This window comes from Eulemur rufifrons, chromosome 9 (assembly GCF_041146395.1).
Source record: "Eulemur rufifrons isolate Redbay chromosome 9, OSU_ERuf_1, whole genome shotgun sequence".
NCBI lineage: Eukaryota > Metazoa > Chordata > Mammalia > Primates > Lemuridae > Eulemur > Eulemur rufifrons.
Genome location: NC_090991.1, coordinates 22,335,201 through 22,347,679, shown reverse-complemented (window position 1 = coordinate 22,347,679; position 12,479 = coordinate 22,335,201). Strand labels below are relative to the sequence as shown.

The 12,479-nt window shown below is 39.3% G+C and overlaps 1 protein-coding gene across 2 annotated transcripts; it reads right to left on the bottom strand.

Annotated features, from left to right (window-relative positions):
- Positions 1-219: 219 nt before the first annotated feature.
- SLFN5 (schlafen family member 5) lies at positions 220-8,138 on the bottom strand. 2 transcript variants are annotated; one of them, XM_069481028.1, is made up of 4 exons: positions 7,095-8,138; positions 5,971-6,096; positions 1,357-2,077; positions 220-1,190 (listed from the first exon to the last, which is right to left on the bottom strand). In XM_069481028.1, the coding sequence occupies exons 1-4, from the start codon at positions 8,104-8,106 to the stop codon at positions 389-391; spliced, it is 2,661 nt and encodes an 886-aa protein (XP_069337129.1). In that variant the 5' UTR covers positions 8,107-8,138; the 3' UTR covers positions 220-388. The 2 variants fall into 2 exon arrangements, with proteins under 2 accessions (XP_069337129.1, XP_069337130.1); XM_069481029.1 differs by lacking the exon at positions 1,357-2,077 and having other exon boundaries at positions 1,159-1,190.
- Between the last annotated feature and the right edge of the window lie 4,341 nt (positions 8,139-12,479).

Genomic DNA, 12,479 nt, shown 5'->3' with positions numbered 1-12,479 from the left:
TGTGACTAGTTCTTTCCTTATTCAGCACTTCCATACCACCCTAAATAACCAATCCCTCCACCTCCTACCCCCCCTCACACACATACACACATGCGCGCACGCACATGCACACACACTATCGTTAAGTCTCAGGGCCCTCTAATTACTGACATCCCTAATTACTATTGGAAATTCTTTGTATTTGTTTACTTGTCTGTGTTCTGCCTCTGCCCCAAAGGAGGACTCTGATGTCTTGTTTGTCACTCATCCTCAATCCCCAGCACCTGGAGGAATATATGGCTTAGTAAGTAAATGCTCATTAAATATTTGATGCTTTAATGTTTAGATTAAATAGTTTCACAATTAACTAGAGGTCAGAGCTACCTAATTATTTCTTTGGGGTTTTCCATCAGATAGAAACATACAAAATATACAGATGTTTCCTTGCCCTGGAAGACAGACAGACCAGAAGATTGCGGGAAACAGCTGTTTCAGCAGCCGCTGGGTTGACTCCAAACACGATATTTCTTTCTAGGCCCGAAAATCGACGGACACTGTCCAATACAATACTATTACTCAAAATATCTGATGCATCCTTGATCTGTATTAACAGATGGGCCTCCCGGTTGAGCTGAAACGTTCTTCTCTTCCTCATTGCTAATAGTAGCTTATCTTTACATTTGTCCACTTCACTTCTTTTGCTTAAAAGCACAGCAATATCTCTGGGAGAATAACCATTCCTGAAGAAAAAATGGCACTTATCTGCCACAAACTTCACCATACTCCCCAAGTTCAAGTTTCTAATAATGTCTAAGTTGCCTGGTATACCCTGAGGCCATTCAGGTTCAAGGAGCATCTGTAGGTTGGGTGGAGAATTTTCTCTGATCTCCTGCATTACCTGTTGCAGGTAGTTGGCTATTGGATCTGCACTGCGGAATACTCTGGCGAGTTGTTCTCTTGGGTTCTGGTCTGAGAGATGGGGGAGGCCACTGCAATACATGTGGCTGGTCTGGAAATAGTCCAGAAAGATCCAGAGAATTCCTGGGCAATCCTCAGCTTTCTGAGTGATGTTTTTTGCCTTCCCGTACCAGTTCCCATCTTCAGTGCGGAAGTTCTGAGCTTCATCAATGACAATATGTTGAATATGTTGAAAGTCATCTCTCATGAACGTTTTCCGGGTCACTGCCTGGCAGATGTTTTTCGTGCTGAAAATGTAAGAAACAAAGTCAAGTTTCCCCATTAAAACAAAGAAAGCCAATTCTATTCTTAAATTCCTCTGGACATGGTAAAAACAATGTGAATCTTAGCATGTAAACTTAAAGCCACACTAGCCAAAGTTTCTCAGGAAAAGAAAGTGAACAGAGACAGACTGCGTACCTTACAAACTTCTTTAGGGGCTCGTTCTCACAGATGTAGAGAATGTGATCTGGTTGACAGTGAAACACATTCCTGATCTTCTGTATGATTTTAAGAGCTAGGATAGTCTTCCCCGATCCAGGCAAGCCATGAACAAACAGCTGTCTAGTCCTGCGAAGGTTCTTTGAAAGCAACTCATACTGTTTATCTGTAAGTAGGTGCAAAACCTCAGAGCCCACCTCCTCACTTAAGAAGGATCTAAACCCAAATAAGACTATCACAAGCGACTGTAACAGAGTTTCCATGTCCTGAGTGGTTGTAAGGTTATAGGACTCGGGGTAAATTTGCAAATCCGAACCATAATGAGTCTGTGATGTTCTATCAGGATTGAGCAGGAGGACCAAAGGAATGATGCATAATCTTCCAGTGTATCCACCTGTGTTCACCAGCTTCTGCTTCAGAGAATGGGCAACTATCATAGAATAGCCCTTGCACCCCGCATCCAACTTGCTGAAGACGGAATAGAAGATTGGGGTATTGTTCTGGGAAATTAGAAGAGCTTCACAGATGACTCCCTGCTTCTCCTGCAGACCTAAATCCACAGCCCAACTTTGAGAAAAAATCAATATTCCTTGCGAGACAGAGCGCATTTCTTTATTTATTAATTCTCTGAGTCCTTTATGTTGTGAGAAAAGTTCCTTGTAGAGGCTTTCCGGAGTATATACCACTCTATCTGGTAATACTAGACAGAGAAAAATTGGAATAAATTAGAGAATCATTAGACAAGCTAGTGATCATCACCATAGATAGTAGATTCAATCAACATTTGGACCCTACCATGTGTTAACAGGTTATACATTAGTAACAAAAAGATACAGCAATTCTTAGTCTGATGGAGCTGGTAATGGGCTGGTATAAACAGAGACAACAATAATTAAGATGCAAAGTGGTACATACAACTGGAAAGAAGTACACAAAGTATGATGTGAATACCAAGGAAAGGTATAGTTTAGGAAAGAGGAAAATATGAAAGTCTTTATGAAGAAGAAGACACCTGAGCTGATTCCTAAAGGCTGACTTTGAGTTACCCAGTTGAAGGATGGGAGACTAGAGACACAGTCAAGACGGGGGACAGGAGCAAGCCCAGGGAAAAGAAACAGCAAGGTCCATTCAGGTAACTCCGAGCAGTTTGTGTTGCTGACGTCTAAAGTGAGAAGCAAAGAGGTGGAGATGAGGATAGGGAGGAAGGCACTGAACCGCCATCTCAATACCTAGCAAAGATTACATACTGTACGGTTTTACCTATGTGCCATTTTGTAAAGCAAAACTATAGGTATAGAGAACAGATTGATCGTTGCCAGAGGTTAGGGATGGGGGCAGAGTTTGACTGCAAAGGGGCAGCTTGAAAGAGATTTTTTGGGAGTGATAGAACTGTTCTGTATCTTTTTTTTTTGAGACAGAGTCTCACTCTGTCACCCAGGCTAGAGTACAGTGGTGTAATCATACCTCACAGCAACCTCAAACTCATGGGTTCAAGCGATCCTCCTGCCTCAGCCTCCCAAGTAGCTGGGACTACAGGTGTTTGCCACCACATCCGGCTAATTTTTAAATTTTTTATAGAGATGAGGGGCTTACTATGTTGCTCTGGCTGGTCTCAAATTCCTGGGCTCAAGCCATCCTCCTGCCTTGGCCTCCCAAAATGTTAGGATTACAGGCATGAGCCACCGCACCCAGCCTGTTCTGTATGTTGACCATGGTGGTGGTGAACACAAATCTATATGTGTTTTAAAACCCTTAGGACTACATAACAAAAAGTCTTATTTTATGTATGTAAATTTTTAAAAATATTTTTAAAAGTACCTTTTAAAAAGCTTTTATATATTATATATAATATGTATTATATATTATTTACATTATATATAATATATATAATGTTCTTAAACCTTTTGGGGTCACAAGCCCAAATCTGAAATCTAGCTAAAAGGAAGAACTCTCTTTCAAGAAAAAAAATCAAATGCACACAAAATTTAAATTTCAAATTCAGCATAGAGAGAAGACTCAAGGATAAATCCAGATTTCTGTGCTTGGCTGGATGCAGGATGAACTCTCCAACTGATAGAGATAATGTAGAGAAATAGTAGCAAAATAATAATTAATATAGAATAATATGCAGAGTATACAGAAAAAACAGCAGATTGCCAGAGTGAGAGATCGATTTTGGAAATGCTCAGTTTGGGATACCTGTGCCACATCAAGCTGTCCAGGAAGCAACTGGACAAAGCAGCAAAGTCTGGGCTGAGAAATACTATAGTTATTTTCTATGAAAGTGGACTAAACCCAGGGCATGTCCTACTACTACTTTGATTTAACATTGTTCTGGAATAATTGGCCAAAGAACCGAAACAAGTACAAAAAAGCGAAATATATAAATATAGGAAGAGTTAGTTCAAAATTATCTTTGTTTTTGCATTAATAAGATTGTTAAGTAAAATTTTTGGAAATGGAACAATGCATATACTAAAACTGAGAGTTTTCCTACATGCTAGCAATTCATAATCAGAAATTATTATCACATAAGGATCCCATTCTGGGAATAAATGTAACATACACAGTAACAATATGGATAAAATTTTGAAACAATTGAGAGATATACCACATTTCATTGGTTATAAATGCACTTTAATATCTCTGAAGTCAGACTCCATCTTATAGCTTAACTGGAAATATTTTCTTTATTAGTGTTAAATAAAACAATAGTGTGATGTTTTAAGTTTCACAAAATATGGTACAAGAAGACTTGAGTCAATTCCTAAATATTCCATGCTCAACTATGAGAAAATTCACTGTTGTAAAAATGACAGTTCTTTCCAAATTTATTTATTGATTTCAGGTAATTGCCATCAAAATGACCTCAGATTAACTTTTTTTCTTTTTGATAGGGCAAAACGATTCTAAGATTCTTCTAGAAGAGAAACACTGTGATAACACCATGTTGGTGAAAGTGTATTTGGGTATATGTTTTGAATTACAATTTGGCGATGTTCATCAAAATTACAAACCATTGCTACTGCTTGGAATTTATTCTTAAAGAATACCTCAAGTATTTTGTAGAAAAAATGTATCTTGTAGCACTGTTTAAAATAGAAAAAGTTAGACATCATCTAAAAGTCTATCAAAAAAGACACTGTTAAACAAATGATGGCAGGGGTGTTTGCAAAGTTCTTTTTTGTTTTTTAACCTGGGTGTTGGTTACATAGGCTTCATTGTACAATTACTTATTCAATTATATCTATGCACTTTCTGTACATATAATATACTCCACAATAAACAACAGCTAAATATAAGAACATTTATGTTTAGGAATATTATGAAATACTGTACAATCAATAGAAGAATCAGGTAAATCCAGGATAAAGATTGTGACAAGATATACATAGACATTACTCAGATTCAGTCCTGTGCTTGCACATAGCTGTATACTGTGTTCATTTTCACTGCTGAATAATATTCCACGGGGTGACTATACTAAATTTATTAACATTTATCACTAATGGATTAAGCATTTCTTCATAAATTTATTGAACAAATGCGCTTCCTTTTCTCAGAAATGTATCTTTATAGCTATTGCCCATTTTTCTGTTGGGTTGTTTGGACTGTTAAAAATTCGTATAAATCACATCCACGGCTTGTGTAAAAAAATTGTATTAATGTAAGTTCTTTATATGTCTTTGATACCAATCGTTTGTCAGCTACATGGATTACAAACATCTTCTTCAAGTTTGTAGTTAAATCTTTCCACTTTCTTTAAGGTAGCTTTTGAAGAACAGGAGTTCCTAATTTTATTTATTACTTATCTATTTATTTATTTATTTTCAGAGACTGGTGCTCTGTCTCCCAGGCTGGAGAGCTGTAATCATAGCTCACTACAACCTCAAACTCCTGGGCTCTTGCGATCCTCCCACCTCAGCCTCCATGGTAGCAGGGACTTTTTTGCCATTGGTCTCTCAGAAACTCTCCCAATACTTAAAGCCAAACAAATCCATCTTTTCTGAGAGACAGAAACTAGAAAATTCAAAGAGTTAGTTCTCTATTAAAAACAGCGAGACCCTGCTATTTCCCAGGAATAAATAAATTTAAATTTCTCGTTGCAAGAAGTATGAACTTGAAGCTAGAATTGTTGTTTTTTTGTTTCGTTTTATTACTTATTTACTTAATTAATTTATTTATTATGAGACAAGTTCTCGTTCTGTCACCCAAGCTGAAGTACAGTGGCACGATCATAGCTCACTGTAACTTGGAACTCCTGGGCTTAATCGATCCTCCTACCTCAGCCTCCTAAGTAGCAAGGACTACAGGCATGTGACACGCCACCACACCCAGCCTTAATCTTCATGTAGTTAATTGTATCAATCTTTTTGTTTCAGTTTAGTACTTTTGTGTTTGGCTTAGGAAATCTTTCCTACACCAATGACAAAAATTACTCATGTACATTTTCTACTAAAAGTTTGTTTGTGATATTTAAGTCCTTACGCCTTCTGGAACTGATTTTGTATAAAATATAAAATAGGAGTCAATTTTTTTCCCATACAAATGAACAATCAACACATTCCAAAGCAACCAGAGATGACAAATTACCTGGAAAGTAACGATTCCGCCGTTCTTTCAGACATTCCAAATTCTTATGAGTGTACACAGCTCTGCTGCGGGGTGTGGCGGATGACAAACTCAGCTCAAGGACCATCTCAGAAAACCTGGAAAGATCTTGGGAAATAAGAACCAAGGGTTCAATATGCAAAAAGTCAGACCCCATCTTATAGCTGAGCTGTGTTGCAAAGTCTTTCTCTTGGTCTTATAACTCAAACCACAGCCCACAGATATTCGTGTTTATGTTGCAAATCAGCTCAGGAAAGCCTACTGAGGTTTCTTCTGGGGCGGGGGAGAATAGCATGGAACAACACTTTTTAATTTAACTATATTGAAAGAAAACCATTTTTATATTTTTAGAATGTGATTTTTTTTAAGAAATATGATTAGAAGATGTGAAGGTCAATGGATATAGACTTCTGAGCAGATTCTAAAATGGACTTTTGTTTTCTTTGGACTTTTGAAGAAGCTACCATTGATTTTCTTTTATCTAATTTCATCTCAGTCTTTCCTTTGCCAAGGTGGATGCATGTCACCAACACTGCTCTGTGACTTTTCAATAATGGTTAGCATCACGTTTTGTCTCCCAAAAGGAAATGTGGAAAAAAAGAGGGAAAGCCATGGTTTGGTCATCTTTTGGTTCAAAAATGGAAGTGGGGCAATGAGAAAGGGAGAATCTCTAATCCAGGGAACCAGACAAGAGTAAGAAGTCTGAGGAAAGTGATAGTAAGTTAAAGAGGACGTATCTGTACATGTGAAAAAGGAATTTCCTGAATAATTTAGTGCAAGTTCGTAATTGGGAAGGATAAGAAAAGATTAGAATATGAACATGACAAAGGATGTGAAATAGAAATAAGTAGGTCAAACAGCCCCCTGCACCAACCTCTAGTGGGGTTACAGCCTAGGGCATCTGCTGAATGCAGAATATTCAGGATGGTGGAGGGAAAGAAGGGGAGAGACCCCTCCTGCATCTATAGGAGTTAATAAATCAGGCATCTGCAACTCAGAGAGTACCTCTGTCCCCCCAGATTCCAAAGAATACCATAACACCCTTTCCTCTCTGTCCAGCCCACCACCAGCAAACGTTACAATCATTGTTGGTCTTGCTCCCTGACCTGGGTCGGCTTCCATCATCCAAGCGATCCATTCTTTTGTGGCCAGCTGTTTCACACTGCAGTCTTTCATCTGCCAGGAATTAGGATCTTTGGCAAACACCGCACAGCAGAATCGCTCCACCTTGATTGCACAGACATGTCCATGGAGGGCCCCTTTATCGTGTACTTCAAGGAATTTAACCACATATCGTATCCCACGCCTCTGTGCGCAGAAATGATGGACAGGTAACTTCTTAATACAGCCATTAACAGCAGCCCTCAAGGTGGTAAGTTTTATTTTGTGTTTTTCACATCCTATAACTTGATGGGTCTCATCATGCACACCAAAAAATGCATATCCTCCTTCAGTATTTGCCAATGCAGAAACACACTTGGGGAGTCTCTCCTTAATACATTGTAACACATTTGCTGAGAACATTATAAATGCAGTATGTGTGGACTCAGGAAAGTTGAGTTTTTCCAGATACTGAAGCTGTCCTCTATCAAATAAAGCAGCAGCCAAGGCCTCTATGTTACCTTCATATTGTGCATCTCCCTGAGCTTCCTGTGGACGTAACGAATTGGAATCATTTACATTCACTGGAGTCTTAGTCCTCCCTTTGAGGAACGCCAGAGCTTCCCAAGGACCCATGACATCAGTAGATGTTCTCTGTCTGTGGTACAAATTGGAGCACAAAGTAGCAACTCGTACACCAGCTTCTGTGTTCCATGATTTCACAAAAATCAAAAAGAGTTTTCCCTGCTGCATCGCATCTAAATAGCCTCTGAAAATCGAGGGCAAATCCAACCCTACTCCATGACTTTCATGATCGTAGTCTTCGTTCTCAATCTCAGCCTTGATCATGCCCCCACCAGAATTCAGCAGAGCACATACTGCTTGCATGATGATTTCATTTTGTTTCTCCTGCAGTTGAGGGTCCATTTCCCTCCTTTGCTGAGTCCCAAGGATGATTTTTCCTACATCTAGGACATACTCAGCAAAATTTGTTTCCAAATCAACCTTGAGACTCATCTTCTCAGCACTGGGTCTATTCCTGAATAGGTCTTTTCCTGAAATGTTCTCCTGAAAAACAGAAAGACAGAACTGTTAGAATAGGACAAGAACAGGGAGGCAGGAAAATCAACAGGTTAAGGCCACCCTTCTGAGTTTAGTCACTTCATTTATTCCCTTATAACTTGAGGCCAGATTCACGCATGAATTAAGTGTGTAGGGCAGGTTGAGGAGCTAAGTCCACTAGAAGCCCACTGCCACCGCAGAAATGATCAAGAGGTTATTTTTTTATTTTTTTAAGACACAGTCTCACTCTGTCACCCGGGCTAGAGTGCCGTGGCGTCAGCCTAGCTCACAGCAATCTCAAACTCCTGGGCTCAAGCAATCCTCCTGCCTCAGCCTCCCGAGTAGCTGGGACTACAGGCATGCGCCACCATGCCCAGCTAATTTTTTTCTGTATATATTTTTAGTTGTCCAGATAATTTCTTTCTATTTTTAGTAGAGACGGGGGTCTCACTCTTGCTCAGGCTGGTCTTGAACTCCTGACCTCGAGCAATCCTCCCGCCTCGGCCTCCCAGAGTGCTAGGATTACAGGCATGAGCCACCGCGCCCGGCCTAGGGGTTATTTTTATGCTATGATTTTGGTAACTTTCTGCCAAGTTCTCTAAGTGGCAAGGTCTCTCGGGTCACCTGCAGAAAATAAGAAGTTTTACAATGATACTCGTGGACTGGAGCCGGAAAGCAACTGGAAAGCTTTCAGAGGTGTCTCTGCAGTGTGCTGATGTTTATTGTTTTTCTTGGTGCTTTGTCTTTCTCCTCTCACTGAGACCTGGTCGATCCTCAGATTGTTTTATAGTCCAATTTGGGGAAGGAACCAATCTGATTGGGTTGGCAATTTATTATTGTTGCTATAGAGCAGATCTTTTAGCTTCTCCTGACCCAAATGGTTCCCATATTGTAAAAAAATATATATAAATATATATCCTAGCTCGGTTTCTGGGAGCAGAGGCCATTGAGGGGCAGTTTCAGCTAGAAGGGCATAGACAAGACTGAGCCTAACATCTCAGCACCAGGACACAGCTTGGTCCATATTCAGCTTGCTCCATAGTAACTCTACAAAACATTAAGCACTGCTGCAAAAAATGTACTTTAGTAGAAAAAAAGGATCTGAGATCCAGTAGGTAGTAAATCTTAGATATACAATATAAACATTGGCAAAAAGAGCTTAAGTTGACGTTGGGGTATTGCCAGGAAAAGCCACGTGTCCCAGCTGGCAAAAATCACCACTGGAATGGCAGGTCCTTTGTGAATTTAACTGTATCCCAAATCTAGTCTTAGTCTTCTAGGATCATAAAACTAATTTTTTTAGGATCCCAAAGTTGACAGGCCTGAAGGAAACTGATTTACTACCCAAAACTCAAAATAGACTGAAGTGTCTGAGCCAGAATGGTACTTGGTTACTGTTCAGTGAGAAATGTAACTGTCAGGGAACTCGGGCATTTATTTCAAAGTAACTGACACTCTTCCTGTAGGTATAGAACATGTGGAGCCAGATTTCAGAAGGTTGTTTGATAAGTGTGTAATCAGTTCAAAGGGGGGATTTTTATGACTTGATTGATCTCAATACCCAATAATTTCATGCAGCTGTGCTACAAGGCAATAACCTAAAGGAAGATGGCATGGTGCAATAGTAAATGGCTTGGGCCGTAGAAGGAGAAAAACCCGAGTTTACACTCTTCCCCCAGTATTTGCTAGCTTTGTGTCTTTGGGAAAATTACAACCTATTTTTTGTTTGTTTGTTTGGAGACAGAATCTTGCTCTGTCTCCCAGTCTGAAATGCAGTGGTGTCAGCCTAGCTCACAGCAACCTCAAACTCTTGGGCTCAAGAGATCCTCCTGCCTCAGCCTCCAAGTAGCTGGGACTATACATGCGTGTCACCATGCCACCACACCTGGCTAATTTTTCTCTTTCTTTCTTTCTTTTCTTTTCTTTCTTTCTTTTTTTTTTTTTTTTTTTTTTTTTTTTTGTAGAGACAGGGTCTCACTACATTGTTCAGGCTGGTCTTGAACTCCTGGCCTCAAGCGATCTTTAAACCACTTAAAGAAAAAAAATACCTGTCAACCTAGAATTCTACACTCAGTGAAAATACCTTTTAAAACTGAAGGTAACTCAATAACAAAAAGAGAAACAATACAATTTTTTAAATGAACAAAGAACTTGAATAGATGTTTCTCCAAAGAAGATTTACACTTGGCCAATAAGCCCATGAAATTATGCTCAACAACACTAGTCATTAGGAAAAACCAAATCAGAACCACAATGAGATACCACTTCATAGCCACTAGGATGGTTATAATGAAAAAAAAAACTGAAAATAACAAGTGTTGGTGAGGATGTGGAGAAATTGGTACCCTCATACATTGATGGTGAGAATGTAAAAATGTACAGACACAGTGGAAAACAGTTTGGCTGTTCTTCAAAATATTAGACATAGAATTAACATGACCCCGCAGTTCCACTCTTAGGTACATACCCAGCAGAACTGAAACTAGGCACTCAAACAAATCCTTGAGACTCAGCAAGTTACAAATGTTCATATCAGCACTATTTACAGTAGCCAAAAGGTAGAAACAGCCAAACGTCTATCAACAGAAGAATGGATAAACAAATGGTGCTATATCCATAAAACAGAATATTATTCAGCCACAGAAAGGAACGATGCACTGAATGATGCTTCAGTGTGGATGAGCCTGGCAAACATGCTTAGTGAAAGGAGCCACACACAAAAGGTCACATACTGTAAGATTCCATTTATGTGAAATGTCCAGAATGAATAAAGTCGCTGAAACAGAAATGAGATTGGTGGTTTCCGGGAACTGGGGGAAGAGGGAAATGAGGAGTAACTGCTTAATGGGGTTTGATTAAGAAGTCATGACAGTGTTTTGCAGCTTTATAGAGGGAGCAGTTGCACAACATTGTCATTGTACTAAAATGACACTGATTTGTTCACTTTAAAATGGTTAGTTTTATGCTATGTGAATTTCACCTCCATTTTTTAAAATTAATTTTCAAAATCAAGGTGAAATAATAACTTTCTCAGACATACAAACACTGAAAGAATTCATTAACAGGAGGACTGCAATACAAGAAATGTAAAAGAAAGTGCTTCAGGCAGGAAAAAAATGATACAGTTTAAAAGTACACAAAGCAGTGAAGAGCATCAGAAATGGTAACTACATGGGTAAATACACAAGATTTTTTAAAACATAAATCCCTTTAAAAGAAGAACAAAATTGGAGTACTAAAATTAACTGATTTCAAGCATTATTAGAAAGTTACAGTAATCAAGATCATGTGGTATGGGTATAGAGACATAAATAGATCCATGGAACAGAATGAAGAGTTTAGAAACAGACCCACACGTATACGGACAACTAACCTTCAAAAAGGGTACAGAGTAGAGAAAGTGTAGTCTTTTTAACAAAATGGACTGGAAGAGTTAGATATTCATATGCAAAAGAAATAAACTTCAATCCATAGTTTGCACCATTTATAGACATGTGCTCAAAAAATGCTATAGGCCCGAATGTAAAACCTAAAACCATGTGGAAATAAATAAAGACTGCCCCAATGAAAACAAGCAGAGGATATTTATTCAGAGCTCGCTGTATCAAGGGAGTCAGCCACTATCATTTGCATTTGGCAGAGACTCAAAGGCAGGCACAGGTGTGGGGAAGCTCTATAGTGGGGGGAAAAAGGAAGGCTTCAAGTATGCTCTGATTTGAGATTGTTGTCGTGGGGAAGGTGGAAGTAGCCTTGCTAGAAATGGGGCGTCCTACATGATTGGTTTGGAGAATATATTTGACCTTCTCTGGTTGGTCCTGAGTTGGAAGCAGGGGCAAAAATTAGGGAAGCCAGTAGTTACTGGCCAAGTCCTGACGGCTTTTGGCCAACTGGTTTGGCTTCCCTGACTGTTTGCTGCAGAGGTTGTGTTGGGAAGTGGGACACAAATTTATTTTGAATCCTGTCTCACACTGGTTCTAAAGCCCTTTCAAAATGTTATTATTCGGACAAAGGGGCTATTTTCCATTCTAATTTCTGTTTTCGAATTAAGTCTCCAATTCAGCTTTAACTCCATTGACAAAATGAGATGAAAGGCTGCGGCTACGTCAGCATCTTCTTTAACTCCTCAATGTTGTTGCAAGTTATTTCCTAGTCTAGCCTGAAAAATCGTCTCTAAATTCATCTTTTCTGTGTTTGCATGATTAAATTATGGTCCTAGAAAAATTGGCCGGGCATGGTGATGCGTGCCTGTAGTCCCAGCTACTCGGGAGGCTGAGGCAGGAGGATCACTTGAGCTCAGGAGTTTGAGGTTGCAGTGAGCTACGATGACC

Excerpts from the sequence above, each read along its gene's own strand:
- SLFN5 (XM_069481028.1), bottom strand. The coding sequence starts at position 8,106 with ATGAGTCTCAAGGTTGATTTGGAAACAAATTTTGCTGAGTATGTCCTA. Across the intron at positions 6,097-7,094 it reads GATGATGGAAGCCGACCCAG|ATCTTTCCAGGTTTTCTGAG; the intron begins GTCAGGGAGCAA and ends TTATTTCCCAAG. Across the intron at positions 1,191-1,356 it reads CCCCTAAAGAAGTTTGTAAG|TTTCAGCACGAAAAACATCT; the intron begins GTACGCAGTCTG and ends TGTTTCTTACAT.